General features: G+C 38.1%; 1 protein-coding gene across 2 annotated transcripts in view; it reads right to left on the bottom strand.

Annotated features, from left to right (window-relative positions):
* The window catches only part of CFAP20DC (CFAP20 domain containing), an 84247-nt gene extending 76162 nt beyond the window's left edge, over nucleotides 1-8085 (bottom strand). For both annotated transcript variants that reach the window (XM_040593450.1, XM_040593451.1), the window contains exons 1-3: nucleotides 8001-8085; nucleotides 2774-2856; nucleotides 455-544 (exon numbers count right to left, since the gene is read on the bottom strand). In XM_040593450.1, coding sequence (XP_040449384.1) covers nucleotides 455-544; nucleotides 2774-2794 — 111 coding nt within the window. In that variant the 5' untranslated portion in view covers nucleotides 2795-2856; nucleotides 8001-8085. The remainder of the gene's footprint in view (nucleotides 1-454; nucleotides 545-2773; nucleotides 2857-8000) is intronic.
* Between the last annotated feature and the right edge of the window lie 19302 nt (nucleotides 8086-27387).

Raw genomic sequence — 27387 nt, 5'->3', positions numbered from 1 at the left:
CATAGAATTTCCTTCCTCTCAACCAACCATGCTACTAACATGCAAAGCTACTTAAAAAAATTATGAATGACAGATGGCACTGTAAGTATGACAGTAGTTCAAATACAAATATAATAATATAATCCTTAGAAATGTCCTTTACTTGCATGTTTTATGAACAAATAATGCTGACAAAGAGGAGTCATGATCCAGTGGGCCCAACTCAATCCATTAGTTATTAGAATAGAAAAATTACTTTCTAAATATTTAAACTATAAAATTACACTGTGACCAACCTAGTCTGCAAGCAGGCATAAAGAACTAATTTAACTAGTCATTTAGTTTGTCATAATGACAGAACTGCAAGTGACAGCTCCACTGTCAGGTCAAAGCCCTCATTACCTTCTAATTTTAAGCTTCATTCACACTTTTCTGTGTTACGCTCTGGGTTTTAGAAGTTTCTTTAAAAACTTACTTTCCATATAGCTGATGGTTTGCCAAAGAATTTCCATTTTGCTCCTGGGTTCTTGCCTTGAGCACTGAATATTTCAACAAATGGACCACCCTGTGACGAAATGGTTTAAGGATACATCATCCAACCAAATGCTCAGCAATGAATCGTCAATGGTCAAGATGAATACATAACAACAATCCCTCCCTACATCACGCTGTTACCACAGTCAGTATTACTAATCAGCAGAATATTAAAACCACCCTCTAGACTGCTAGAATATAGCAATTCATAGTCAGTATCTGGCTTTACTAGAGGATCAGAACATAACTGAAGGAATACAATGGAATATTTTAAATTGTTTTATTTATAATGTAATTCTCTAAAAAGCAAGATTATTGCAAAAATTCTAAAAACATGCAGGAAATTAGTAAATTATATTTGGATATGGTTTATTTCTACAGCTCACCAAATGAAGTGTTTTAAAACATACTACTAAAAAAATAAAAGCTGTCACAGATTAGCTGTTTTGTCTGATTTCCTATGGAAATGAAGATTACACAGTCTGTCTATATATGTGAATATGTTCGGCTTTGTCTACATATGCAAGCATGTCAAAGACATTTCCCAGTAATCCTTCTACTAGTTACCAAATTCCAGCCTGATTTGACCAAACAGTCTGAGAAACTAATAAAAAATTACTATCTTTTCTGGAGCGACTTAAGCAGCCTTACAGTAGAACTGATCCTACTAGTATCACCATAAAAAGGTAAGGGTTTCACTCATGCTGCAGCCTTCATGAGGCATCAGAGAATACTGGAAAAAGATTATAAATGCCCCTGCCAGGTGAAAACTCCTTACACAGAGCATGTGTCCTATTAGACATAAAAGAATCTAACCATAGGTTCTTGGGCAGGTAGGCTTTATCACCTCTGCTTAGGGAATGACTTCAATATTTTTCCCGTTTGATGTCACCAAAACCATGACATCTAATGTACTCAGTCTATAGTTTGATATGCATTTTTTCAGCAGCATGGTTGATATAATCAATTATTACAACTCTGCTGCTCCCTTCTTATTCCTAGTTGCCTGCACTCCCCAATTTTCTTTATGTTCAGCTGCCCAAACAATTGTACAGAAGTCAGAATGAGCATGAGGGGAAAGCAAGTCTTGCCAGCAAAATAAATGCTGTTCAAATTATGCTTTCAGAGAACTCTGCCTACCCATATCTGGCAGCTTCCAGTCACATGGCTAACCTCAGCAACTGGATTTACTAAGTTCTAAGGAGATTCAAAATGGCATTCCATAAACCACACAAAATATTTTTAAAATTTATAATGGATCAAGAAATTTTAAATATGGCATACTATAAAGTTTAAAGTTATCTGACCTATTTAAGGATGACAGGATCAAGCTCTTAAAAAGTTAAAAAATATTAACTGACAAGTTGTATGTGCTTATAGAAAATTTAGCAAATAAGTGGCTTTTCCTCCCATATTTACAAACACATTTTGTTGATACTGCAGCCCTTAATCAGGCCATGATTTGAGTTTAAAACTAACTGAACAGGACACAGTAAACTACCGTGCTGATGATGACATGATAAAGCGCTGAACACCAACATGAGAAGCTGACACAAGTTACTCAGTGCTGTGGAGGATGATGCATCTCATGGGTGGCGAAGGGGGAGTGTTAAGCAAGAAACTGTCAAACTCCACAATCAATTGGAGGAGAGCATGGGGCATCTTTTGGGGAGCACAACCCTGCAAAGCCAACAGCAGCTGGGCAACGGTATCAGAAATGCCATATAAAGCTGAGATAGCCTAGGTAACAGCATCAGAAATACCAATTTTGGGTACACATCTGGGACCAGTAAGTAATTAGGGGTGGGCTGCTCTCTCAGGACGGGACTGGCACAGAGAAAGTAAGGCAGTATGGTGGAAAGGAAGGCCAGGAAACAGTAACAGGGAGAATAAGGTTTGCAAATGATGTGACTAGTGTTGTCACAAAAGGAAAAAAACAATCTCCTTTTTCTGACAATACTGTAAGAGTTGGGCCTGCTTACATGACCAGGTGGGAGCAGATGGTGTGCCTTCCCTGGTCTGCAAGGGTAGAGACAGACAAAAAGCCACCGGTAACACCACAGTGGTGTCTGTTCTAGACCTGACAGCATCAGCAGCTACCCACTGTTTCATAACATTTCTATAAAATACTGAATAATGAAACATCCCAAAACATTTCTGTATCTGGACTTTTTGCCCCCCAGAATAAGCCATTTTAATTGAGTTCTCTCAGATGTGAAATGAAAGAGGGTAAAAAACAATAGAACTATTTCTGGTTTACCTGATACTGATTTTTGAACATTTTCCAGCTTTCACAGGCAAAAAATAATTTCAGCTTCTCAATCAGTAAAGACACAAACTACACTGAAAAAAAAACAACAAAAAAATTGTAGGATTTAGCATGAAAAAAATCTTACAATGAAACTCCAACCATTTTTTAAAAGATAGAATAGTATTATGAAATACTTTTCACAAGTACAGAATGTATATCAACTACATCAGGGTGCTACCAGAAAGGAATTAAGATCAAAAAATATTAATATTGACACTGTCTCAGAAAACGTTCTCTTCGTGCATCAAGTACCCAAGACTGCCTTTCCTTATATTACAAGTAAAACTAGTAATTTTATGTCAGCCCTTATTTCTAAGAATGACTGCTTTCTCATGCTTTAAAAACCCTTGGAAACCATTTTAAATACACTTAAAAAAATATTCTTTGTTATCAAGCGCCCACTGGAAAACATTAGACTCCATTGAAGAGAAGCTTAACATTTAATACAGAAAGAAACATATGGGACAGCTGCAATCGAAACCACTCCATCTAGTAATATTTGGCAGAGACATCTGAGAGATTATCTTCTTTCACATTCAGCATTCTTCTTTGAGAAGAATTAGTAAGAGGCAAACCAAGCCTTCAGTTGTTTGAGGGCTGGTAAAGTCAATGTGAATTAAGAGATGTCTGCAGTTGGAGAATTTGTAACAGTAGAAAGTGAAAGGAGTGATACTGTAAGCCTCCCACATCCCTCTGATCATGCTGAGTGTCTGCAGTTTCACCTGGAGTCAACAGAAAGTGAAGGGACCCTGAACATAAAAGGCAGGTGTCAATCACCAAAGACAGATAGAACCAGTCACAAGAGAAAACACACACCTTCACTGTGAAAACTGAAAGTGCTTGTAAACACAGAAAAATCCTTTCACAAGAATGTCTCATTTGATATACTTTGTTTACATTCACTGCTTCAGTTCAGGCACAGACCACTTAAAGAATTATTTTTAATTACAGGGGTTTTTTTTGAGCCTGAAACCATTTTCTTAACATAAAACCCAATTTGCTCACCAGAATATAAGTATAGCTTTTCATAAAGAACAGTTTAGCTCTCAGTCAGGTGACAAAAGTTCAAAATTCTTTTTATAAAAAGATATATAACTGCAAATGAACTAGAAATTCAGTGACAATATGCATGAGTTCATAAAGAATGTATGCATTTAAAGGATTGGAGCAGCATTTTATTTTAAAAGGCATGTAACAATTCATTTCAGATGAAGTCTGTTGATGTCTAACCAATCGTTTTGATCAGCAACAAATTTTAACTCTTGAAGTTGCCTGTAAATAAAATAAAAACAGCCAAAAAAATCAGATATTACATATTTATCCCATGCTGTTGCCAGAAACATTAGTTCATTTTAAACTTTGATTATAAGGAAAATGACATTTATAAACCATAGCATTTGTAATGAGCCTATCAAAACCCGTAATTAGTTTTTGATCATATTACTTTAATACTGCCACTGCATACCTAACACCAGTTGCATTATTCTGCATTTTAGACAAATTTCCCACTTGTTCACGTGGCATAGTTTTTTTTTTAAGAATGACTACATTAATTGCTATATTGAACTATTCTGAATTACAAATTAGACATTTTAGAAATGCCTTTTAAAGAATGCACTCCTAAAGCAAGTGTGTAACTTCTTCCTTCTGTATATATTCACTTTACATATACAGCAATAATTTTGGAAATCCCTGTTCACTCACTTTGTCTGCAGCCCTATCTTTGCTATTATCTACAGCCTTTAAACAAGCCAGAACTACTCAAAATTGCATGATCCATGTCTTAGTGCGAAATAGTAGCACCATGGAACTAATCTCAGAGTGACCTACTGATCTGACCGCCTTTGCCAGAGCTAAATGTGAAGGACAGGCAGCGAGAGGCAGAAGTCATGCCCTGCTACAGTACATATTTACAATGAGTGTACTACCGTAACTCACAGGGTGATACACTTGTCCTTCTGGGACTAAGGATTTCAGTATCCCCCAGTTTTACTTTATTATTAATTTTCAGTGAAGGAGGTGCAAAGGAAGACGCTGCTTTTGCCTTGGTGCAAAGCCCTTTCACTTTTGCTTATAAATCAGTTCTTCATCTGCCAAGCATCAGGCACCTAACACAACCCTCACATACCTTGCAGTTCTGTTATGCCTTATTACATCTCAGGGAAAAATATTAAGACTAAATAAATGTCATGGATCCTGACAAGAGTCACTGCGTAAAAAGTATGAAGTTCTGACATTGAAAAAAAAATAATTAATGTCTTTCAGAAACTACTACTAGTACTCTGGTCAGAAGACTTCTGCTGACTATAATCATACTGTATGTTTTGGGACAAACATTTAGTGTGTAGTATGTAGAGGCCAAGTCTCATCTTCATCACCATATCATCCTTCCAGTTGGAAAGGCTAACAGCTACTTAGCAAGCTGGACAGCTACAGTATTTGCACACGTAAGACATTGAAAGTAAAAATTTGTTTTCTTCACTGTTTTCTCATAAAGTATAACTGGCTTTCATAAGAGCCAGTCCACTAATGGCAAATCACACAGGGTTTTGAAGGAAGATGCAAACAGCTGCATACAGCGTGAGTAGAAGCCATCTTGATATATTAACTTGGGTTCAATACTATGCTAATACACTTTGCTTCTCAGCAGTGATTATTAGCTTTGGCTTGACATCACTAATCCATCTCCATGCTGTGTTGTATGGAAATAGTTACCAGTTGGCTCCAAACACAGAAAGAACCCATATGCTCTGGTAAACCACCATGAAGACACATCTATATCACACAAAAACCTTCTCTTACTATTTAAGTCAAATTTAAGTGGAGGAAGCATGTGTCTGAACTGAAAAGTTCTCATTCAAATGCTATGCTTAAGATAGAAGAGATGATCACGTAATTACTTTCATAATGGATCACAGGAAGGATAGATATGAAGATATAACATCTGGGAAATATGTGGTATTACACAGAAATACAAAAACTGGAATGATGAACACTTACTGAAGGACTGGAGATTTTGTAACATCACTAGAAATCTTCAAATTATCAAACAAAGTTCACTCTTACAATATGGCTTACAATTTGTCATTAATGCAGTTTTTTTATAGTAACATACACATGGGCAAGCTAGGTTATTTACTAATTCACAGAACATATTTTATACAGACTCAGAGAACTGATGACCCTTATTAACTATCAAATTCATAACAAGATGGTTCTTCCTAACATCAATGAAAGGTAAGCTAGACCCAAAGTTTGTAAGCATTTGTGTCAGGACAACTCATTCATACTAGAGAGTTGATTACTGTAAACACATCAGTGAAATAGTTTGTTTTTCATAAAGACAAAAAATACTCCAAGTATACTATAATACATTTTTGCTCACGTTGCTTACATGTAACTTCTCAATTTCCATTAAGTTACTACAAACGAAGACTAGAAATTACCTTTGCTATTAAGATTGATAGCTACCAAAAACATCACATGAATGACATGTTTGTCATGTAATTCCTGAGATATATCATTATGTATCAGGTATTACTGTCTTTAGTTATAGTAACCTGTGCTTAAAAACAAGAGAATGGTCTGGAAAATTGATAGTCGCGTTGAATTTTAGATAGGTACTTTTCCCCTTTTCATCCATCTCCCTCCTAGCCTCTCCAGAAATCCTAAAAATCAACAGTGCTTAAAATCCAGAGGGCCTGTTTTAGAAGAATCAACAGTACTTTGAAATATAAGTCCTCATTTTTTTGCATATTTTTCAAACAAATAGGTATCTTACGACATTTTTATAGAATGCCATAAAGTAGCACTTCTCTCATTTTTCAGTCACAGATCAAACTTATTTTTTTATTGCCCTGAACCGTGTACTTTAGTACATCTGTCCAACTGGAAATACAAGTTTAAAGTGTCTGTCAATGACACAGCATCAAGAATGTAGTTTATAAAATTAAGCAACAATGAAAGATATTTATCTTTGGAAGAACAGATTCCTATCAGGATTTACCTTGTGAGGTCTTGATTTGTGCACTGACTTTGAGTGTTAAGTTTCACAGTGTTTCCTACACCAAAAATAAAACAGCAGCAGTCCAAAGGGCTCTCTAATCCTTCCATTCACACAAACCACTGAGTACTCTCCAAAAATATTTCCATACTATGACATCTTACATTTATTTTTTCTTCAAACTAGAATGTTGCACATTCAAGTATGTCAATATTTTGCATTTATGTAGCCCCATGTTGCAAACAATTGGCCCCTTGTAAGTTACAAGGGAAAGAGTATTTCACAAACAGACCTTCACGCATCTTTAAAATTACTCAATATTAAGCCTTGCTGTAACTCCAAGGGAGACAGGGATGGACAGACTCGGAGTCCTGAAAAACCTTTGTATTCATGGTTAGCCCCCCAGACTTAGAAATGTATTTATGCAAGTATATGAAGACATTTCTCTGATCAACACCCCAGTGTTGAAAAAGCTGTGTTTATTTAAGATTTTCTATTCCAGAGTTGAAAGTGTGAAGCAAAGTAAGTGAATTTGCACCTACTGCTAATCTGCATTGAAAAATTACACAAATACGCTGGTTTTGGCAGGGAACATAGGATTAGACCCAGGACTGTGAATCCATATAACTCACCATCACAGGCCCAAAGCCAGTGCTGATTTATGGCAGGCTGGGGCATACCAGAGAAAGCAGTTAATCACTGATGAAGGGTTTTAGTATCTTCCAGACAAATGAATTCCACATATTGAATATTTAAAGCTGGGTTTGTAACACTGCTATATATTTTCTCAAAATACAAGTTAACATAATAAATGGGTAGAGAGACCATTAATAAACTATACTACCAAGGCTACCGGTGTTCCTATGTGAAGAGCAGCAGAGCCTGCCTTTACACACAAGGCAATTAAAAAAAAAAAAAAGTTTTTCACTTTTATAAAAATTCGACAGTGAAACGCTTTGACAGAAGCCCCACGATGCAAGCACCGGCATGCCGCAGGCTCGCTCCCCCGCGCCACCACAGCAGCAACGCCGCGTCCCCCTGCACCGCACCGGCCACCCCGCCCCTCCGAGGCCGGCCGGGCCGCCGGGGCTCGCCCGCTCCGCCACAGCCCCTCCGCTCGCCACAGATGAGGGCGGCTCAGCCCGGGGAGCTTGGGCCCCCGCCGGGTCTCACCTGGGCGAGGGTGGCTGGGGACCAGGCCGCACCTACGCAGAGGGCGGGCCCAGGCTCCCCTAGAGGCGAGAGAGAGACGCAGGCGGGAACCGGTTAAAATGGCGGCGGGCGGGGCGTGGCTGGATCGATCCATCGCGGGGGGGGGGGGGGGGGGGGGAGGGGGCGGACGTGTAGCTGTGCCCTCCTCCGTCAGTTTGGGTTTCATCGTCCGCGACTGTTCAGGGGATGAGGGGAGCGGTGGCCTGCTGGCGGTGGCTGCTTGCCCGCGGGCCTCCCTGGCCCGCACTATGTGACTAAAACCTGGCTAAGGCGGCTGTGCTGGCCCCCTCACAGGTTGTGCTGGCCCCCTCAGGCTGGCCCCCTCACAGGCTGTGCTGCCCCCTCACAGGCTGTGCTGGCCCTCTCAGGCTGCCCCCCCCACAGGCTGTGCTGGCCCCCTCAGGCTGGCCCTTGGGGCACACACACAGTTCGCGGCCCTGTGAAATGGCGCTGCGTCACCCAGGGCCTGTGGAGGTGTCTCAAGTGCAAATGTTGCTGAGAACTCAACCCCTGAACCACGTTTGTCATTTACTCCTTAAGGCATCCATTGTGTAAAGCGTTACGGTTTTCTTTTTTCAGAAGGATGTAGGAAGCTATGAGCCAGAGCAGCCATGTCAAAATACTCATTTTTTAAGGAATTAGAGTGGACTTGTATGTCTGGCTTTTTTCTGTGAGGGAAGGAAATGAGAAGCACAGCTCCATTAGTTTAATATCACTGTCAAGAACAACCAGACCCCTCCTGATGGCTTCAAAAACCTCTGGGAATAAGGTCATACAGAACCAGTTTGATCCTGGTTTTTATAACAAGATACCAGCCAAAAAAGATCTTTCCCTGAAGTGACTGTTTTTTTGAACACACAATTTCTTTGTGAAACTTCGTAGCCTTTTCACAAAAAAGTAATAGAATACCATTTTCTTCCTTAAAGTAACTCTGCATGTTTATACAAAGAACAATTATTGAGAACCCTGTAACCCATTACAACATAATAAAATACTCGAAGTGACAGTGCTGGGCCATTGATGGGGCTTCCATGTCTTGGCCCACCATTACTCTGTTCATCCTCCTTGCTTTCGCTCCTGAAAGGTACTGTTCTGGTTTTGCCAAGGAAAGGAATGAGTTAAATCAATTATAAGATGTATTTAGCTTTCTGATTTTACCTTGGGATTTTCAAAGAAATCACATCCGGTGTACTTTTATCATACATTGGATTACACTGATTAGAGTTCTTGGGTGCTGGAGATAAGGAAAACAATAATACTAAAACTGAGCTACAGGTTATTAAATAAAAACAGTTAACAGGACAAGGACAAAAAAGAGATGATGATAGCCAAAGAAAGGTTAAAAAGCTGTTGTGGAGTTCTGTAGCCAACAGAAACTACATAGTTCATTATATATAGTTTAACCTGAAGTCATTTTGAAATTCGTTACACGTAACTGTATCTAAAAAGCCCAAATCCTTTGTGACAGGAGTTATGCTGAGGCCTGAGGAGTTAAGAAATTCCAGTTAAAAACTGAGACTCAGACTGAAGAGCCTACAGTTATAAAGGTATATAAAGCAGCCAGCTGTGAGTGTAATGTGTGGAAGCAGCTACCTGCCTGCTCAGGGCAAACTGGGCCGCACGAGTCCCCTTTGCCAGCTGCTGGAGAAAACTGTTTTTAGATACACTGCAAGGGGAATTTTTTCTTCTTCTAGTTTTACAGGAAAAAAACCCATGTCATTTGTTGTGGACGCTATGATTCAAACATGGCAGGTAATGCAAAACTAGCAAGGAACACTGTGTCATTAAATTTAGCCCATCTGTGGCCTGACCCTATCGTACTTCCAAGGTCTGGTTTGGAATTATGGTAATATGGCAAACACTGTAAAAGTGATGATCAGACAATTGAGATGTTTCTTGTAGTGACTTCTTTAAGGCTGTATCTGTAGATCAGCTGCTCTTGGTACCTGAGCTGCTGGGTTATGTTTTTTTCTTTGACTAAACATTTCAGGCTATCTACTAAAAAGTCCTGGAAAGGTATGATGAGTGTCCGGCAAGCACTTGGTAATAATTTTGGGGAAATTGTGAGAACTCATATATGTTTATGTTCTGATACAACCCTTCTATATTGTGAACTTAACCCCTTACGTGTTACAACATATTTCAGTGAAGAGATTTTTACTGTGTTTGGAGTAGGAAATGGGAACATATGAACATCCCTTCTTGGAAATGCCCTAAGCACAAGGTGTGGTTCGATCTCCTGTCTTAAATGAAAACACCAAGATGTTAGTAGCATCATGCTGGGAACTGAATTGGTTTTATTTAGGAGAGTATTCAATGTGCACTAGATATTTGATGTGTGATATTAAACCCAGCCATTTTAAAAAGACCCCCACTGACATAGCCTCGTTTATATCTGTAGGAATAGTACCGTAATTTCCTTCATCCATCCTGACTTTGCCTTATTGCATACCTTTGCTCACACTTGGAGCAGCCTACTAGTTGATACATGGCAAGTGGCCTCCCTTTCCTCCTGTGTAAAGCTCCATTTCAGCTTTAATGACCATTTGCCAGTCTGTTCTGTATTGTGTTGTTCTGAACTGGTTGGGTTTATGCCTTTTTAGGCTGTCAGTTCATGTAGCTTGGAAATCTCTTGTCTCTAGTTCATACTGTATTTTTTAAAATACCATGTTGTATTTTAAGAGCTATATAACTTACAAATACTAGTTAAGCTAAGAAAGATGACACTCAGACATCCTATTTTCTGTAGATCCTTCTTGCTATTCTTGACTTACAGGGAAGGGAGACATGGTATGCCTTGCTGCCTGCTTAGCCCTCACTTGGTAACAGCTGCTATGGAGCTGAGGCACATTTGCCCCAGTATCAGGCTGATCTTAATTTTCTTTGAGCATTCCTCCTCAGCCAGTGACCTTCCTATGAGTGTGCTCCTGTGAGTGTGCAAGATTACATCACACAGGGTAATTTAACTGTGCGGTCACCATTGCATCCACTAATCTTTGTGGATCTCTGAGAATTTTCCAGCAGAATTCTTCCTTCTTCAGTCATGTAGCTGCCCTCTGAATTTAGTTTCATTTAAATTTGTACTGTGGTTTTCTGATACAAATACTGTTCAAATAAATAAAATAGTGGAATTCATTTGTTATCCTGGATGTCTGTATTTGATTGTGTAGAATAGAATAATTTTGCTGAGAGATGCATACAATCTCTCCATCAGCTTAAGGCTTTTCTTTCAGAAGGACGGTGTAACACCTTTGATTCAGAAAAAATAGCAATTTGGAAAAGACGGTTCTTGGGTAGATTTTTTAAACTGAGAATCAGGTCACAACCTATTTCCTAAGCCCCCAAAATACTTCATCAATAGATAATCTGTAAGAATCCTTATTTGAGGATTGTGGATAATTATGTAAAAACATAGTTGGGCCAATTTCTGTGGCGTGTCCTTCCAAGATTAAACTTTCATCAGGTTTCCTCTCATTGCTATGCAGTCTTGTTGCTCAGACTGGGAAGGGAACTCCAGGGAGGGCCATGGTCAAAGGGACAGTTGAGCGGCTGGGTGCAGCTGCAGTAGGAATGGGAAAGCTGTGGACGCATGTCTTCTGCATCTGTCTCTTCTTTACACCACACTGGACAGTGCTGAGATGAAAGCAAAAGTGTTAGTATTCCATTATCACCAGACTAATTCTGGTCATGAAGTGTGCAAAAAATCATATTCGTTCTGTGAAGTAAATGTGCTGTACCACTCCAGAAAGCAATGAGTGCTCAGACAGTAATACTTGAAACTGGAAAATTGGCTACTTATGTCTCACCAGGCTTTATGGGAATTCAACCATGTGATCAGTTGGCCAAATTTCAGTTCAGAGCAGGCGTATAAATCCTGAAAATCATGAAGATGTATCTAATTAGAATGTCTAACTAGTTAAGCAGTATTCTTGGAGGTAGAAAGACAACCAGGACAGAGCTAAAAAAAGTATTAATTTGTTCCTTTTTTTTTGCTTTGTTTGGTTTAATACAGGGCAACTGGTATCTGTTTACAGATAAAATAAATGCAGCAACAGCTGAAAAAAGGCAGCAAATTTCTTCAACTGAAAGACCCATCAGCTTTATGTAATATATGTGCTAATGCCCTTCATTCCTTGTGAGTAGTTCATTAAAGTTATGTAATAACAGTGAAAGTGTACAGGAAAAGTGAAAACCTGCCATGGTTTGCTACAGGTTAAAGAAATCTGTGCTTAAGTTTGGCAAGTTAAAGTGAAAAAACTTCTCTGCACCTGCTATTGTGCTTTATAGTATAGTCTTCAAACACCCCAAACTATACCAATCTATTGATTGTTTTGTTTCAGCTTTACATTGTAGAAAGAGATTTTGTCTAATGGCTTTTATAGTTTGTTCATGCTTCTTTGATTCAGAGAATTTTTGGAAAGGTTGAAAGAAAAACAGCCTCAGGATGACTGGTGGGAACTTTAAATAGCATAGCCACTCTCCTCTGTCCAGTAAAGCCATTAAATGATAAACTATTGATTTTTATAATACAATTATAGTTGCCAATGATTTCTTAAATCATCTTACATTTTCTGTATTATACACTCAGCACATAATCTGTTGTAAATCGGATGATAGTGTTCTCAGTTTGGAATGAAAACATCTTCATGCTATTCTTAGAATGAAACCATGTCCACACTGGTCTCAGTACTGCAGAGGATTTTGCCTCTGAAATGAACCAATGACCTTTATCAGTTTGATTGTGATGTATATACATGCAACACAATTTTAACCACTGTAATCAGCTATTATTGGGACATTCTGAAATTAGATGGTTTATCATGCCTAAAAAGTTTTACTAACTTTCAGAGACAAGAATAAAAATTGCAATTTCACAAGCAGCCTCATGATTCAGGGTTAAAATGGATGATTATCTGGACTCTTTGAGGAATTTCTTCATCTCTCCATCACACAGTTGTACAATGAAGGAGAATGCCATAGAGTATTTCCTCTGAAGTGGCATGAGGTATTAGAAGGCAAGATATTAGTTGCGATGGGTCAAAATGGTTTCTTCTATTCTGACATTTCCTGTGTTCTTTTGTGCTGAGACAGGATAAACAGAGCCTTTATTTGTTCTGATTACTGTGGGGGTTTTTTGCTTGCTTTCCACTTTTTGTTTTATTTTTACTGACAAGATAGAAAAAGAAGTCGATATATGGTTTGACATTGCTCATCCAACTTGTCAGATTCTTGTTTAGTGTTTTGATACTCTTTTTTCGTTTGTTTATTGTTCATGTTGTTAAGGTATAAGATTTCTCATAGTATGAACTGCGTATAAATGCCTCTGTTGTGATATCTCTTAAATGAATATTTTCTAATTAATGTTGGTTTTGCAGAAATACAAGGACTTTCAAATAAAACTCTTTGCACATTTGGAATACAGATAAACCTAGAAATCCAAATCCAAGATTTCAAGAAACACTGAGCATCTGCAGTTTTCAATGATTCCCTTTGGGCTGAGGCAATGGATTCCATACAGCATTCTCCATTTTGGCTTTATTAAATTGTTCTTCACAAAAAAAAATATTAATGCAGATTTGTGCCCTAAGTTTCTCTAGTCTAACAACCTCAACTTCCTCTGTCTCTTGTGACTCCCTTAAAACAAGAACCCCACTTGTCTTTCTTTTTTCTTCTATATTTTCACATTCCTACTTCTCTTGTCATTTGTCCTGTATCTTGGCCCGTTTCTGTTTTCCTAAAACTCTTTTCCCACCAGTGCAGAGCTCCCAGATGTCCAAATCCTCTATGCGCTTTTTCTGCTCAGCAGGCAGAAAAGAAAGTATGTGCTGTGGTTTGTCCAGCGCAGTAGATGTGCTGAGTGGACAGCCAGTAACTGTATATTAGCCTGGCTGCTGCCAAAGAAAATGAATAGTGGCTTAATTTCTTCCCACCTTTCACTAATGGCAGCATTAATAACATCTGTTCTCCACCCTGCTGTTGATTTTCATAAAACTTGCAGGAACTTAGTATCTTAGGATATTCCATATAAAGTAAGACTAAAAAAGGTCACAGGTTTTGAGAGGAAGATTTTGAGTACTTGTGGGGAGTTGTTGACCTAATGTCTTACATTTCTACATAATACAGTATATTCTGGAAGTTGACTATGGTCTTTTGTTCATATCTTTGACCTGAAATATGTATCAATATTTACTGTGTCATGACTGAGTAGTTGGTTATCCAGACCCCCAACATGGGTAAGATTAAAGCTGTGTTCCTCTTTCAGATACAGTCAGCTCTGTTTTCTGTTGTAAGCAGAGTGGAAAGGACAGGGGCCATGTCTTAGATAATTTCTTACTAGATTTGTTTTAAACAAGTTTAAACAGATGTTTCTATACATTTCTAAGAGGGAGCTGACACATTCTTTTGTCATGAGGGAGCATAAACAAACCCAAACCTACCAAAATGAATGTGACATGCCTTTTTATAAGTTCATATACTCGCTTGCAGAGACTTTGTAGTAGGCAATGTAACATAAATACATTGCTCCCATCCAAAGCGTGAATTCTGTATGATTTTAAATGATTCCTCTTAAAGAAAACAAACAGCATAACTTGAATTACTTTAAATTTCATTTTAAATTAATGAACTAAGTGCTGTGGATTACCTGTGGAGGAGCAGACACCTTCATAGAGGATAGTTTGTGGAGAGGTACATTTGTTTACCTTTTACCAGTATGCATTGCTAAGGTAAAAGCACACAATACTTTTGTGTGCACTGGTGATTTGAGCTTTCATAGGGTTTTAGCAGAACTCTGCTAATACAGTTTGTATGCTTTCATCATTAGGCGTTACAAATAAAGCCAAACACGTGGTAACTGTAGACAAATAGGCTTTAGGGAATTGCTGAAACAGGAAAAGTTTTTCAATTTCTTCAACTTTTGCTGTGTTACCCCTGGCTTGTATAGAAATCTGGGGTACAGATCAGAGTGATTTTAGAGATGGAGCATCTTCTCAACTCAGGAGGCTGTGCCACAGGTCAGCAGAATTTGAGATGCCAGTCACTGTGTATGGTAACACTACATTTCATCATCACTTCATTCCTCTATATTTTTAAATTATTCCCAAGAAGATATATCACAAAGAAACAACTGTACCTAGTACAAATCAAACGGGCATTGTTCAGGAGATAACTGTTCACAGGAGTCCTGCACACCAGCAACATTGTGATGATGTGAAACTCTATTGGCTCAGTTCTTCATGAATGTCATTATGAACCTGGGAAAAGAGATAATGTTTTTACGTTGTACCTTTCCTGACTGAACTTTTTTTTCTTTTTGGAGCTTACTGGTAAAGACTGAATTTTCTGACTGCTATGGAATATGCTGCTCCTTGATACAATGTGAATCTAAAGACAGGGAAGATGCGGAGGTTCTCTGGCCCTGGTTTAGCTGCTGAGATAAATAGGGTTACTCTGGTCCAAGTGATGATGGAATTTGGTTCAGCTTGGCACAGGCAAACATTGGCACTGATGTCGCATTTGCCACTAATAGACATTTGGATATAATCCAATGAAGGTGAACTGGGCTGGATAAAAAAATACAACACCTGGCATTTTCGCAAACAATCTTTCAGCAACTTGTCTTTTTGGCCACTGCTCAGCACTGATTTGATGGAATACATTGAGGATAAATCCATGGGGACATCTTTGATAAGATAACTCATTTTCTATATGACAAAATGCAATTGGACTTCTCTAGCTGGACTGTAGTTGTGTATGTGATTTGGCATCTCTTAAGGAAATTAGAGATAATGCTCATCAGAAAGAAAGTTGCAAAGCAAGTAAGAACTGCATAAAGGTCTGAGAACTACAGGAAACACTGGGAAGTTTTAGTTGAAGGTGTAGGTTACAGTACAATTTTTAAGGACTGGTCTTCTGACTAATCTTTTTTGGTATTTTTCTTAATACCATTGTCCCAAAAAGGACATGTGTACTCGTGAAATACACAGATGACAGAACTCTGAATAGGAGCAGCCTGTCAGATAGGAAGAATTGGATGAACTTAGAGCTTAGGGTAGTCAAAATCAGATGAAATTCACTGCTGTGCGCTGCAAGGTCATGCATTTGGAGACTCGCAAGTTGCAAGCTGAAGTATGGGAAATGACTGAGGAAGCAAAAGAAGTGCTGAAGCTAAAGAGCAATGTTGGCAAAAGGACAAATGAGTATAAAGCAATCATGAATACAATTAAATTGGAAACTAGAAGGACATTTTTAGTTGTCAATGAAGTAAAATTCTGGAACACCTTTCCCATGAGAGATGTGGGGGCAAAAATAATTCTAATGCCTTTGAAGACAAAACTATGTAAAAGGGCTATTATGACATGGTAGCTTGAATAAGGAGCAAACTAGACTCCAAGGGGTTCTGTCTTTTTTCTTAAGGAAAGCATACCGATTCAATTTCTTGCATATTTGTCTCTTAATTTCTTGGGATTAAGAGCCCAAGACCTGATCAGCACCTGATCTTGGATAGATGTAAAAAAATGGGAAAGTGTTAAACCATACATGAATCTTTCTATTAAAGATATAAAAGATGCCTGGTAAATTATTTTTACCTAAAGATACCAAGTTCTGTGTATTTCTCCAACCTTACATCTCACTTCTACTGCTAATTCTTTACTTAATATAAATAAAAGCAACTAAGCAACTTTCTTTGCAACGACATCCTGCCACATGCAGTGACAAGTTTGTGGGACATCTGTTTGCTCTGAGTAGGAGCTGAATATTTGAGAGTAATTGATTAATACATTTGTGGTATTTCTTGTAGTTTGTACCATCACTGCAAAATGAGAGAGAAGGAACAAAAAATGCTGTGCATGTGTCAAGGGAAGTGTACCAATGTGCGGAGATCGTAGCAGGGAGAACACAACAAGCCAGTACAAAATGTGTCTTTGCTTTTGTATCCTTTTAAAACATTTTTTTTTATGTTTCAGTCCCATGTAAAGAGCCAGAACCTCATTTGTGGCTACATGTGAAGGTGGCATAAAAGTTGTCTTTTATGCCACAAGTACCCTGAAGCCATCCAACTTTTGCTGCAATTCCTAGTGAAGGCTCACCTCCCATCTTGTCTGCCAGTGTCTGTAGAGGCTATGTGACAGCTTGGGACTGCAGCACATTCAGGGTGCACTGGAAACGTCCCATTTCCTGGGGTAATGTAAAATCTGAAAGGCAGGTTGCTTGCCAGTGACTGGCTAACAGGCTTTAGGGCTGCTTGAAGCCATTAGGACAGTGAACGGCACCTGGCATGCAAGGCAGCATCAGGCTCAATGGGCATGAGAAAGGTTTTCTCGATACAGCCTTAGGTGATCGAGAGGAGAATGAGACCTCTGTCTCCTGTGGTTTCTGTGTGAGATGCTGCAAATCGTGCCAGCATTTTCGCCTCAGGATGAGTAAGAATGCTTTGGGGGAATACTCTGAGGGTCAGTCAACAAAGTCTATTGCCTTTCAGACCATATTTTGAATGGCTATGTGGGACCATTGGCACTGAGCTGAAATGCGGAAGAGATCTCTGTAAAGAGCTACAAAAACAAGAGGCATTTTGCACTGGCTTGTCCTGCTTTTCCTGCTGTGATCTCTATATGTTGTCACTCCAGCCATGGCAGATGCAAGGCATTTTTGTTCCCTCATTTTCAGTCTATGGCTGTGATATCTGCTACATCAGACACTGAATACCTATTACACACTCTCTCTAAATCCACTCAGTTCCTTCTCCAAATAAATATGCTGTACAGTTTCTGGCTTGTTTTGGATATTTTTTTTTCTTTATAAAATTATATTCAGGATAACTAGCTTTGCATTTTTTAAATTACTGACAATTAAGCTAACCCACAAATTTATATGCGCTTTTTTTGCTTCTGTGGTTCATGATGCATGTTCCATGGGTTCAGTCATCCTCACATCGAGATTGTGCATCTGCCCAGAAGAAAGCAGTCTTTCAGAGTGCATTTTAAACTACAGTGTTGCAGGTTGTGGCTGTGTCACTCTGAGTCTGATTTTTTTCTGGGTAGAGCTTTTCCAGATTCAGCCCTGGAGAGGTTATCACTGAGGACCTGAGGGTGTCACTGGGAAGCTAACAGGGCCTGCAGGACAAGCCATTCTCCTTTGGGGTTGGTCCCAAAGCCCAGCTCCATTTCTCCTTCCAGCTTCCCAGCTCCTAGAGTTGAGGGCGCTGATCATTCAGTCTCATTGTCAGAGAGAAGCACTTACCATGAATTACAAGATCTTGAGGAGAGCTTAACAGTAGTCTGAGAATTAGGAGAGTTATACAAGTCTAAATAAATCATTAGAAAATCTTGGAGGGGATGGGGGCAAATGACTTAAATATATGAGAATCAAATATTCTACCAGAAGAAATATTTGAATATCTGCGATGAAGTTCTGTAAAGCCTGAGAAGGAAAGGTTGTAATACTGAGTAATCTTAACCAACAAGTGGAATTCAGCAAGGAACTTACTTTTTGGAAACTTTGCCTAAAAGAGTAGCATTCCTTAGCATCAGCAGCATCTAGGATATATAATCAAGGTTCTTTTCTGTTTAAAATGTCTTTTTGAAAAAAAAAAACCAACACCATAAACCCACTTATAATTCTTCACATTGCATAATTAAGTATTCCTGATACATAACAATAATTAAAATAATGGATAATTAGATGAAAATTCATACAATGATGTATTGTAAATGCTGAATCAAATAAATGTGTTTGGCATGTGGCAGTGATATTACTGAAATTTCTATATATAAGGTGCCCCCAAACCAGTAATCCTCATCCTATGTGATGCTAAAGAAAGCATATTTCAGCAGTTTTAGGACAGAAATTAAGGATATAAGCTAGTGAAGCAATAATGTGAAGTGCTCCCCCATTCTACCCTTAAAATTGTCAATGTAGGTGAAGTCTGAAAAACTTGAGAAGAGTGTAATGCTGATATTGCTGCTCCTGCTGCTGCTTTGTATCTGTCCAACAGATCACTCTTCTACCACCCCTGCAATCTGCCCTTGGTGACCCTATCTGTGATTCATAACACCCCTAATGTGCAGGGGGAGGATGCTTTGCCCTTCGCATTCTGATCCAAAACAAAAAAGGACTCAAAGTAAATGTGAATTTTGAGGGTCTGCCTATGCTGTGTTTCACTAGCTCCTGACTTGCTCACTGTAGATTTCCCAAATTCTGCTTTCAGCAACACTTACAAGCTACATCACTGTTTCAATATGTGCCCCTATGATATGATTCTCCAAGAAATAGCACAATAATTAGATTCATGATATATAGCTGTTGATTTTCTAGTCTGTAACAACTCATTTGCTTCCTGTTTATACATGGTAATGATTTTGTTGGTTATTCTCAGAAAAAAAAAAATTGCATATTATTTTCTAAGTATTATCTCTATTTTTAAATCTTACATTGCAAAGGTAACAGGTAGATGCAGTGCAAATTTTTTATTTTTTAAAAAGAGCATATTCTACCTTTATCATATTGGTGACATCACTTGTTTTCCTGGTGTATGCTGATGATTTGCAGATGTCTCAGTTTTCATGGCTGCTACATCTGACTGGGTATCGGTTAATGAATTATACATTTCATGTAGTCATGATGTATTAATTTCACACTAGAATCTGTAAAGATATTATATTTACAGGTAAAGCATAATTTCTCACACTTCCAGCAATGAACATTAATTCTTTTCACCTCAGAAGGAATCTGAAAGGACTTGTATTTTGTAAGAGGAAATACAAATCTGGCACCTATTTGAAGATGAAGACCATTAACATACCAGTAAAGTTTTACATTTTTTTTAATGATTTTATATTAATATAGAACTCTGAAATGTAAGGTAATTTTCTACAGAATATGGGCCATATTTACTTAAAGAAACCCTGTCCCAGAGCCCTCCACAACTTCACACCATCCCTTTAGATTGGCTTCTTACAGGTGAAAATAATTGCATAGCTGTAATATATTCTGATATTTTTATCATTTGTCTCAAGTTTAGAATGAACTGTTATTCATCTTGTTTGATGAGAAGTTTCATGAGAAGGATGCTTACATACATAAATATACCATTGCCTTTTTACTACTTCATGCTAGTTTTTTTTTCCTTTTCTTAGACAATGAGCTCTGAGTTAAAAAAGGCGATACACATATTAAATAGCATACCATGGTAACACTACTCATATAATCTAAGTGTATGAATGAGCGTTGGTCAAACAACTTTGCCAATGTTCTGCATCTTTAAATCCTAGCGATTTTGGTTTCCACTTTTAGGCAGCTCAGCTCTCCACTGTAATAGGTAGCACTGCGTTACAACTGTTTAGCTGGTATGGCTAGTCAACTAATTGAAAAGATTGATCTGAAGTTATTTTGGTAAGCAGAAGCTTTGAGTTTGATTTATATTAATTTTGGGGACATAATATTCCCAATGTGTGCACGCTGAACAGCTCCCAGAAGTCTGCAAATACCCACCGTAATTGCAAATATTAAAATATAATTAGTTTCAGTACAAATTTAAAGTATCCAAATGTTCAGAATGGACATGTTTGTTTGCTATTTATCACTCTACTTTCAATAATCCAGTTAGGGATCAAAGCAGTAGCAATACCTTGTGATTTAAGTCACTGGTGGCCCTCTGTGAATATCAAGTACAGGATTCATGAAGTGGACAAGTTGCAATGATCCAGACAAAAGATTGACTTTTTTTTTTCTAAACTGGTGACTATGGTAATCAGGATTGGCTTGTCAAAGAGAAGAGTTCATTCATGTTCATGGCCAAAATTATTTGTAAAAATATCTCACTTGCAAACAGGTAAATTAATCGCTGTCCTTGCTAGTTCTGATACTCCATTGTAGAAAGCATCCATCATATCTTTGCTACCGCTGGAGATATGTGCTTTTTTGAATGGTAGACTAAGCCCATTAGTCCTTTATAATTTTTCTTTGTCTAATTTAACCAGCAAATTTCATTCTCAAATATACATTGCAGTAATACCTCGTAGAAACCCTTACCTCCCTGTCTCTTGTTGACACATTTATAAGTACATAAAGAGCTTTCAGTAAGTCTGAATCTTTTCAGGGAAATGGAATTTACTTAATGTGACCATTATAGAAGCATAGAGAGCTCCATGTATTAATCAGTTCATTGCTGCTGTTGCTTCAAAAATAATTAATCTGTGAGATGAATCTTTTTTGCTCATGTAATCAAATGGTACCTTTTTTGTTGAGACATATCTGTCCCTAATATAAACACCGCTATTATTTTGTACAGTACTTGACAAGGAAGGACTCTTCCTTATCACTTACTTGTGGTATATCAGTTATTTGATATTTGTACTTGCCTTTTGGTTTAAAGAAATCATACTTCTTAATCTTCCTTTCTCTCAACAAAAGCTTTAAGATGAAGGGCTGTTCTAGTTCCACCTCTTACAAAGATGCTGCAGTTTACGCAGAAAGCTATTTTAAGTACCTAACAATTTTCTTGGCCATGTTAATTTTTGTGTAATAGTGTGTGGTTTTCCACACCAGTAAAGCTGTTGATACAGATTTCCAAAAGCACTAGTGGTGATTTTATAGTTAGGGTCTGCACTTGAGGTTAAATGAAGAATTGAGCCTTTACCTTATACAGAAAATGCAGTAAGTCTTCAAGTGTGATAATTACTCTGGAGTCCCATTAAAATAAAGCTATTCTTATTTTAGGAATTAACATGAAATAAAAATGGGTTTTAAGTAAAATGTAGTGCCCTGTTTTAGACTTTTTGCCAGAGAGAATGGACTAATACTTTGAACTTCCCAAGGTGCATAAACTTAGTGAATTCGTACTTGGATAAATCTGAATTTTTGTTTAAAATAAATTATGATTTTCCACATTGTTCCTTGTGCTTGTTGAAGTTGAAAGTGGTTGAAGGTATTATTCTGTGCTATAAAGAAGCTGCACCCTTCCTCATGGCTGCTGACTTACTCCTCTTGCTGGCATTGAAGTGTGAGGTGGCCCTCAGATCATCTTTTAGAGAAGGAAAGGTCTATATGATGAGTGGTAATTGGACAGACAAGTGAAGAAGGCATGGTTGTCCCTTAAAAATGAGGGAAAAGAATCCACATAAATATAGTTTGTCTTTTTGTAGACGTGTGGTATGGAGGCACTGGAAAAATGGCATCTAGCTTTTCCAGGGAAGATGGGTACATAGAATCACAGAATCATAGGATGGTTTGGGTTGGAAGGTACATTAAACAGCAACTAGTTCCAGCCCCCCTGCCGTGAGCAGGGACACCTTCCACTAGACCAAGTTACTCAAAGCCCCATCCAGCTCAGCCCTGAACACTTCCAGGGATGGGACATCCACAGGTTCTCTGGGAAACCTGTTCCAGTGTCTCACCACTCTCACAGTAAAGAATTTCTTCCCAATATCTAATACAAATCTATCCTCTTTCAGCTGAAAAAGAACTTGACAATCTGTTAATTCAGTAGGTACTAAATACAGGACAAAACAGATAGTTTTTATCTTGTGTCCAGTAATACAGACATACAGTGATCTGCTGGAGGTCTCTGTCAGAGTAGTAAAAACATACACTAGTTTATCAGAAAAAGTAGTGGCTGAGTGGAGACATGCAGGTATATAGGTAGGTTAAGGAAATGAAACATCTGTTATTAAGGATTTTCATTTTCACTTGTGGGGATTTAACAATGTGGTATTTTGTAAACCATTCTCTACATATGTATTTAAGCATGTGGAAATAGTACATTACTTATGTGAAATGAAACAAGAAGAAAGTAAATTTTTTTTAAGTCAACAAATTTTATCTGGTTATATACTTATAAAATATCTATGACCTACATCAGAATTAATATATTTTGTACAGTTCTAATGCCCACTGGCTTTAATTATTCTATCACTATTCTGTGTAAAATAAATGGTAGGATTCTCATTTAATTTATATTAATAAAACTAATTATACTAGCATAAATGTATATATTAAAATGATCCATGAGTCCATGTTGCGATGAGTAGGTTTTTGTTGGATTAAGTTAAAAAGGGCAATAGAATTAATTTCATTGAAGTCAGGTCATGGCACCAGTTACCATAAAGCTGCTTAAGGAAACTAATTCCTGGGTGATGCATAGGTGAAGTACTGAACAGTTTTGAGGAAAACAGTGTCCTGGAAATCTCACTGAAGGTCCAAGATATTTACAGAAGATAAGCCCTGTGAAAGTACAGCGCCTCTGAAGGTGGACAAAGCATTGCTTGCATTTTAGATTGATGAATGACATGTGCATGAATCCAGTTCCCCCGCTCAGAAATGCTGTTACATACAGTGCACATGCAGTTGTCTGTGAACCTTTCATTCTTCAATGCTTAAAACGCTATCCCTTGGGGTGGTTCTTGCCTCAGTATGTCTTGACTTTGGTACATGAGAGCTAAAAATCTGGTTCCAGAGATCTTTTATTCAACTGGCTCGGATTACTATCCCATTTTCCTTTCCTGAGTGTTTAAGTAGATTTTTTCCATTTGAGGGGAAGAGCAGGGAGTCTGAAATAACTGATAGTTTTGCTGGCTGTGTATTATAGTAATGCTAATCATGTATGACTGCACCAGTCTTCACTGGCATCAGTTTTATGTGGTCACCTCATTCTCGTGGCTGTTTGTCGACACTTAGTCAAACAGATGAACTTTGTGCATTTACTAAAATTAAGAATGCAAATATTCTGTATAAGTCAGGATTCTGTCTTGCTTCCATGACTATCAGTGGGAAATTTCCTACTGAAAGAAATCTAGATAATTGCATATAATTTTTTTTCTGTACTCTGGAAATGTTGAGCTTTAATGTGAAGTATTTTTCTAAATCCTTGCTATTTTCTATTAATTTGATTTTGCACCAAATAATTGATATTTTTGCCACACATAGTCCAAAGAGGTGTGAGGATGTGGAGAAATATTCCAAAACACACTTTCCACCACTTGTATTTACCAGTACTGGCACTTTGTAATGAGCTGTATTTTGGCATTTTTACTCAATGTGTTTTTACCTATATTTAAAAAAAACTTAAAGTGAATACATAAATTAATTAGATCTTGTAATCCATTCAAGTGCAGCTGCTAAGTTCAGTGAAGGCTCTGTGGCAAAACTGAGTCACATTCTGCAGGATTCAATCCTACCTTAGATATCAGTAATTGCAGAATGTTTTACTCTCTTAGACTGTCCTCTTAGCAGGGTGTGTTTGCATTTCTCACCTTTTCTTGGTGTCACCAACACATGTACACCTACAGTCCTGTACTTGAGAACAGTAGCTGACATAAAATGTATAAAGGATTGCTTCTGTCAGCCATTATTTTTGCACATTGGGTTGCCTGCAATGGGTTACAAAACTTCATGATCCATCTCCTAAAATTCTGCTCTTTGAGAAATCCAACAGATGTCTCCTTTTTCTTAGATATTTGATGACTTGCAGATTGCTTTATGAGCTGTCCTCTTGGCTGCTCCATTGCCTCCCAGCTGTTCCTCAAGGTGTTCCAGATCTTTCTCCCTGAAAGATGGAAAGCTGAACCAAGTACAAGCGGGTCTAGCAGGCAGTCATATGACATCATGCCAGGGGCAGGGTGATTCTCATAACAAAACCTTTGTATTTTGCATGTTGGATAATTAACACATGGTACAGCTGCAGAGTTTTGGGCTCTACCTGGCTGTCATTTGAGGGGAAGAGTAGAGCAGCTGACACCTCTAGACCTTTATTCAAACTGTCCACATATGCTGACAGGTAAATGTGTCAAATCTTTGTTCCTGTCAACATTCAGGCTTAGCTCTACAATTATAAAAATATGTATTTTACATTCAGATTCTGGATGCCAATTCTATGATCCAATGTGGTGAATGTGAGGTGAAGATCAGTAAGAGTTTAACTTTTGTTTACTATCACTTCTACAGGAGAATATAATTTATTTAGATGTCATAAGCTCAAATTCTGCATCCACAGATGATTTACCCATGTCTGTAGAGATGAAATGTGAAATCAAACTACATGTCCTCTTTGCTCTACTAGAAATAGATGAAACATAATTACAAAATAGCCCTAATCACCAGCAGAGAAATTATTAATAAATCGTTAGGCTGAGAGCAGAGTTGTGATTTGATGGCAAAGGATTCAAATTTTGTTCTCATGCTCCAGGGTTAATATTAATTCATCATGGTTTCATATTTTTACTGAAATTTGGGAGTTCTGACACTGCTAAAGTTTAAATAGTTCTTTACTCATTACTACTGTAATTTTAATATTCTTTTATTAATTTAATTGCTAAATGCAGTGGTATTAATTCCTCATGACACCTGTTCTGCAGAAACTGAAATTAAAGTTAACATCAAAAAAGTGTTAGTAGGTTTCATTATTATTAAAGTGCCAGCCATAGAAGCAGGGGTGGACGGGGGAGTAACAAGAGGGTATGGAGCTGAAACTAAAGGACAGTAACACAAGGTGATGTTCTTAGCTGCTGTGGAGGCGCAGACAGTTCTGGTTGAAAACTTACAAAAAGAGCATAAAGTTATTCCTTGCAATTCCTTGCAAGCCCAAACCAGTGCGCAAGGAGCCCACCTGCCACCCAGAGACCTTAGGGCTGTTCCAACATGCAGCTGTTAGCATTCCCAAGCGGCTAAGAAAACCCTGCTGCCTGACACTTTCCCTGTTTTCCTTTAGTCACATGTTTTGTGGTTACAATGCAGAGACAAAAATCTTTCTACATTTTCTCTGATTTAGTAACTGGGGTGGCCTAGGGAACTTCCCATGCCCTTTGGTAGCTATAACCAGGAGATACTGCAGCGGGATAGGCTGCACCCAATTGAAAGTTCTAGTACTGGTTTCTCATAATAATAATGTTTGTGCTTATTAATGAAAATCAATTTCTAGTAATGCAACTGCTTGTTAGCATCACAGTACTTAGCACCTGGTATCCCTTGAACTTGAAGTGCATTACAAAGTTGACTGAACATTTTCTTTCACAGTTCACTAGTGGGCCAAGTGTGATAAAAGAAGGTTAAAAACATGCATTATAAGGATATGTTTTGTTTATAAAATGTTTTCAAACCAATTTGCCCTACTTGGTGATAAGTATTTAGGACAATTTGATATCTTCCGTGACTATAAGGTCTTAAAAACAAAGTGCATACTGCAGTCGGCAGCCCTTACCTGCCACTGTGGTGCATTTGCAATTCCTGCTTGACTCACTGTGAGCTGCACCTGCACACAGCAACAGAAGAAGGGTTTATCTAGTTGCAATAAAAGTAACAGCTTGTTTTATGGCATAAATAAGGATTGTACGGTTTCATTACCTGCACATCATGCTTCAGAGCTTGTAATGTCATACATATGGGCATTTGTTTAGTTATAAATTATAATCATGGCCTTCAGCTATGTTAGCAGAGGGAACATCCTGCATATCTTTGTTTAGAAGGCACTGCTTCAATTGCATTTAATTGCTTTCCCCTGCAGCTTTGCTTAAAGGTGTGTGTGAAAAAGGAGCAAATATTATGCTAAACAAGAGCAGCTAATGAATGAAGGCAAAGTCTATTATAAACTGTGCTGTAAGTAGGCAGCTACTAAATTGAGATGGCTACTAATCAAGGATATTTCTGTGAGTAACATTGTAGTCTGTAAATCAGATATGCTTACCCCAAATCTGCCTGTGCCACTTTATTTATTAGTCAGTTCTAATTTCTGGTGGTCATGAATTGTGATAAATACTTCAGCAAGATGGCCCTGTTTCTTTGTGCCAGTGTAAGAATGAAGTCAGAAAGGAAATCAAGGGCAGAAAGGAAGAGGCGGCTATAGGCCATATTTGCACTGCTTTTTATTGAGAAAGCTCAATACTTATGAGACTTGCAACGAGCCAGAGATATTTCAAGACTGTTTTGGCATGCATTCAAGATTCCTGTAACTTCCATTATATTTTCCAGTGGTAAAAAATACAGTAAGCGGTTCACCCCAGGTTTTTCCTCCCTGCCTCTAGCAAGCCCTGTGCTAGAACCTGAAAGGGAACTAGGAAAGCCGTAGGCAATATATGTGTTATTTCCTTTGCTAGCCTAAAGAAGTTTCTTGCAATGAAAACGTGTCTCAGGGGCCTGTGAGTGACAAAAGAAGCTGCCTTCCAGAGCTAAAAAGATGTATAACTTTGTTAGCACAGAGCTACACCCAAGCTAACTGAAGTGAGGATGTATTATAAAATTGCTATGGGGTAAGGATACTGGGCAAAATAGTCTGGGAATGGCAATGACAAGTCAGTTCCTAAGAAGTTAGTCCTGGAATCCAGATTTCCAGTATCTTCAAGTATTCAAGTTTGCCCACAGC

The sequence above is a fragment of the Falco naumanni genome, chromosome 4 (assembly GCF_017639655.2).
Source record: "Falco naumanni isolate bFalNau1 chromosome 4, bFalNau1.pat, whole genome shotgun sequence".
In the NCBI taxonomy this organism is placed as follows: domain Eukaryota; kingdom Metazoa; phylum Chordata; class Aves; order Falconiformes; family Falconidae; genus Falco; species Falco naumanni.
This window is presented reverse-complemented; position numbering and strand designations above follow the sequence as displayed.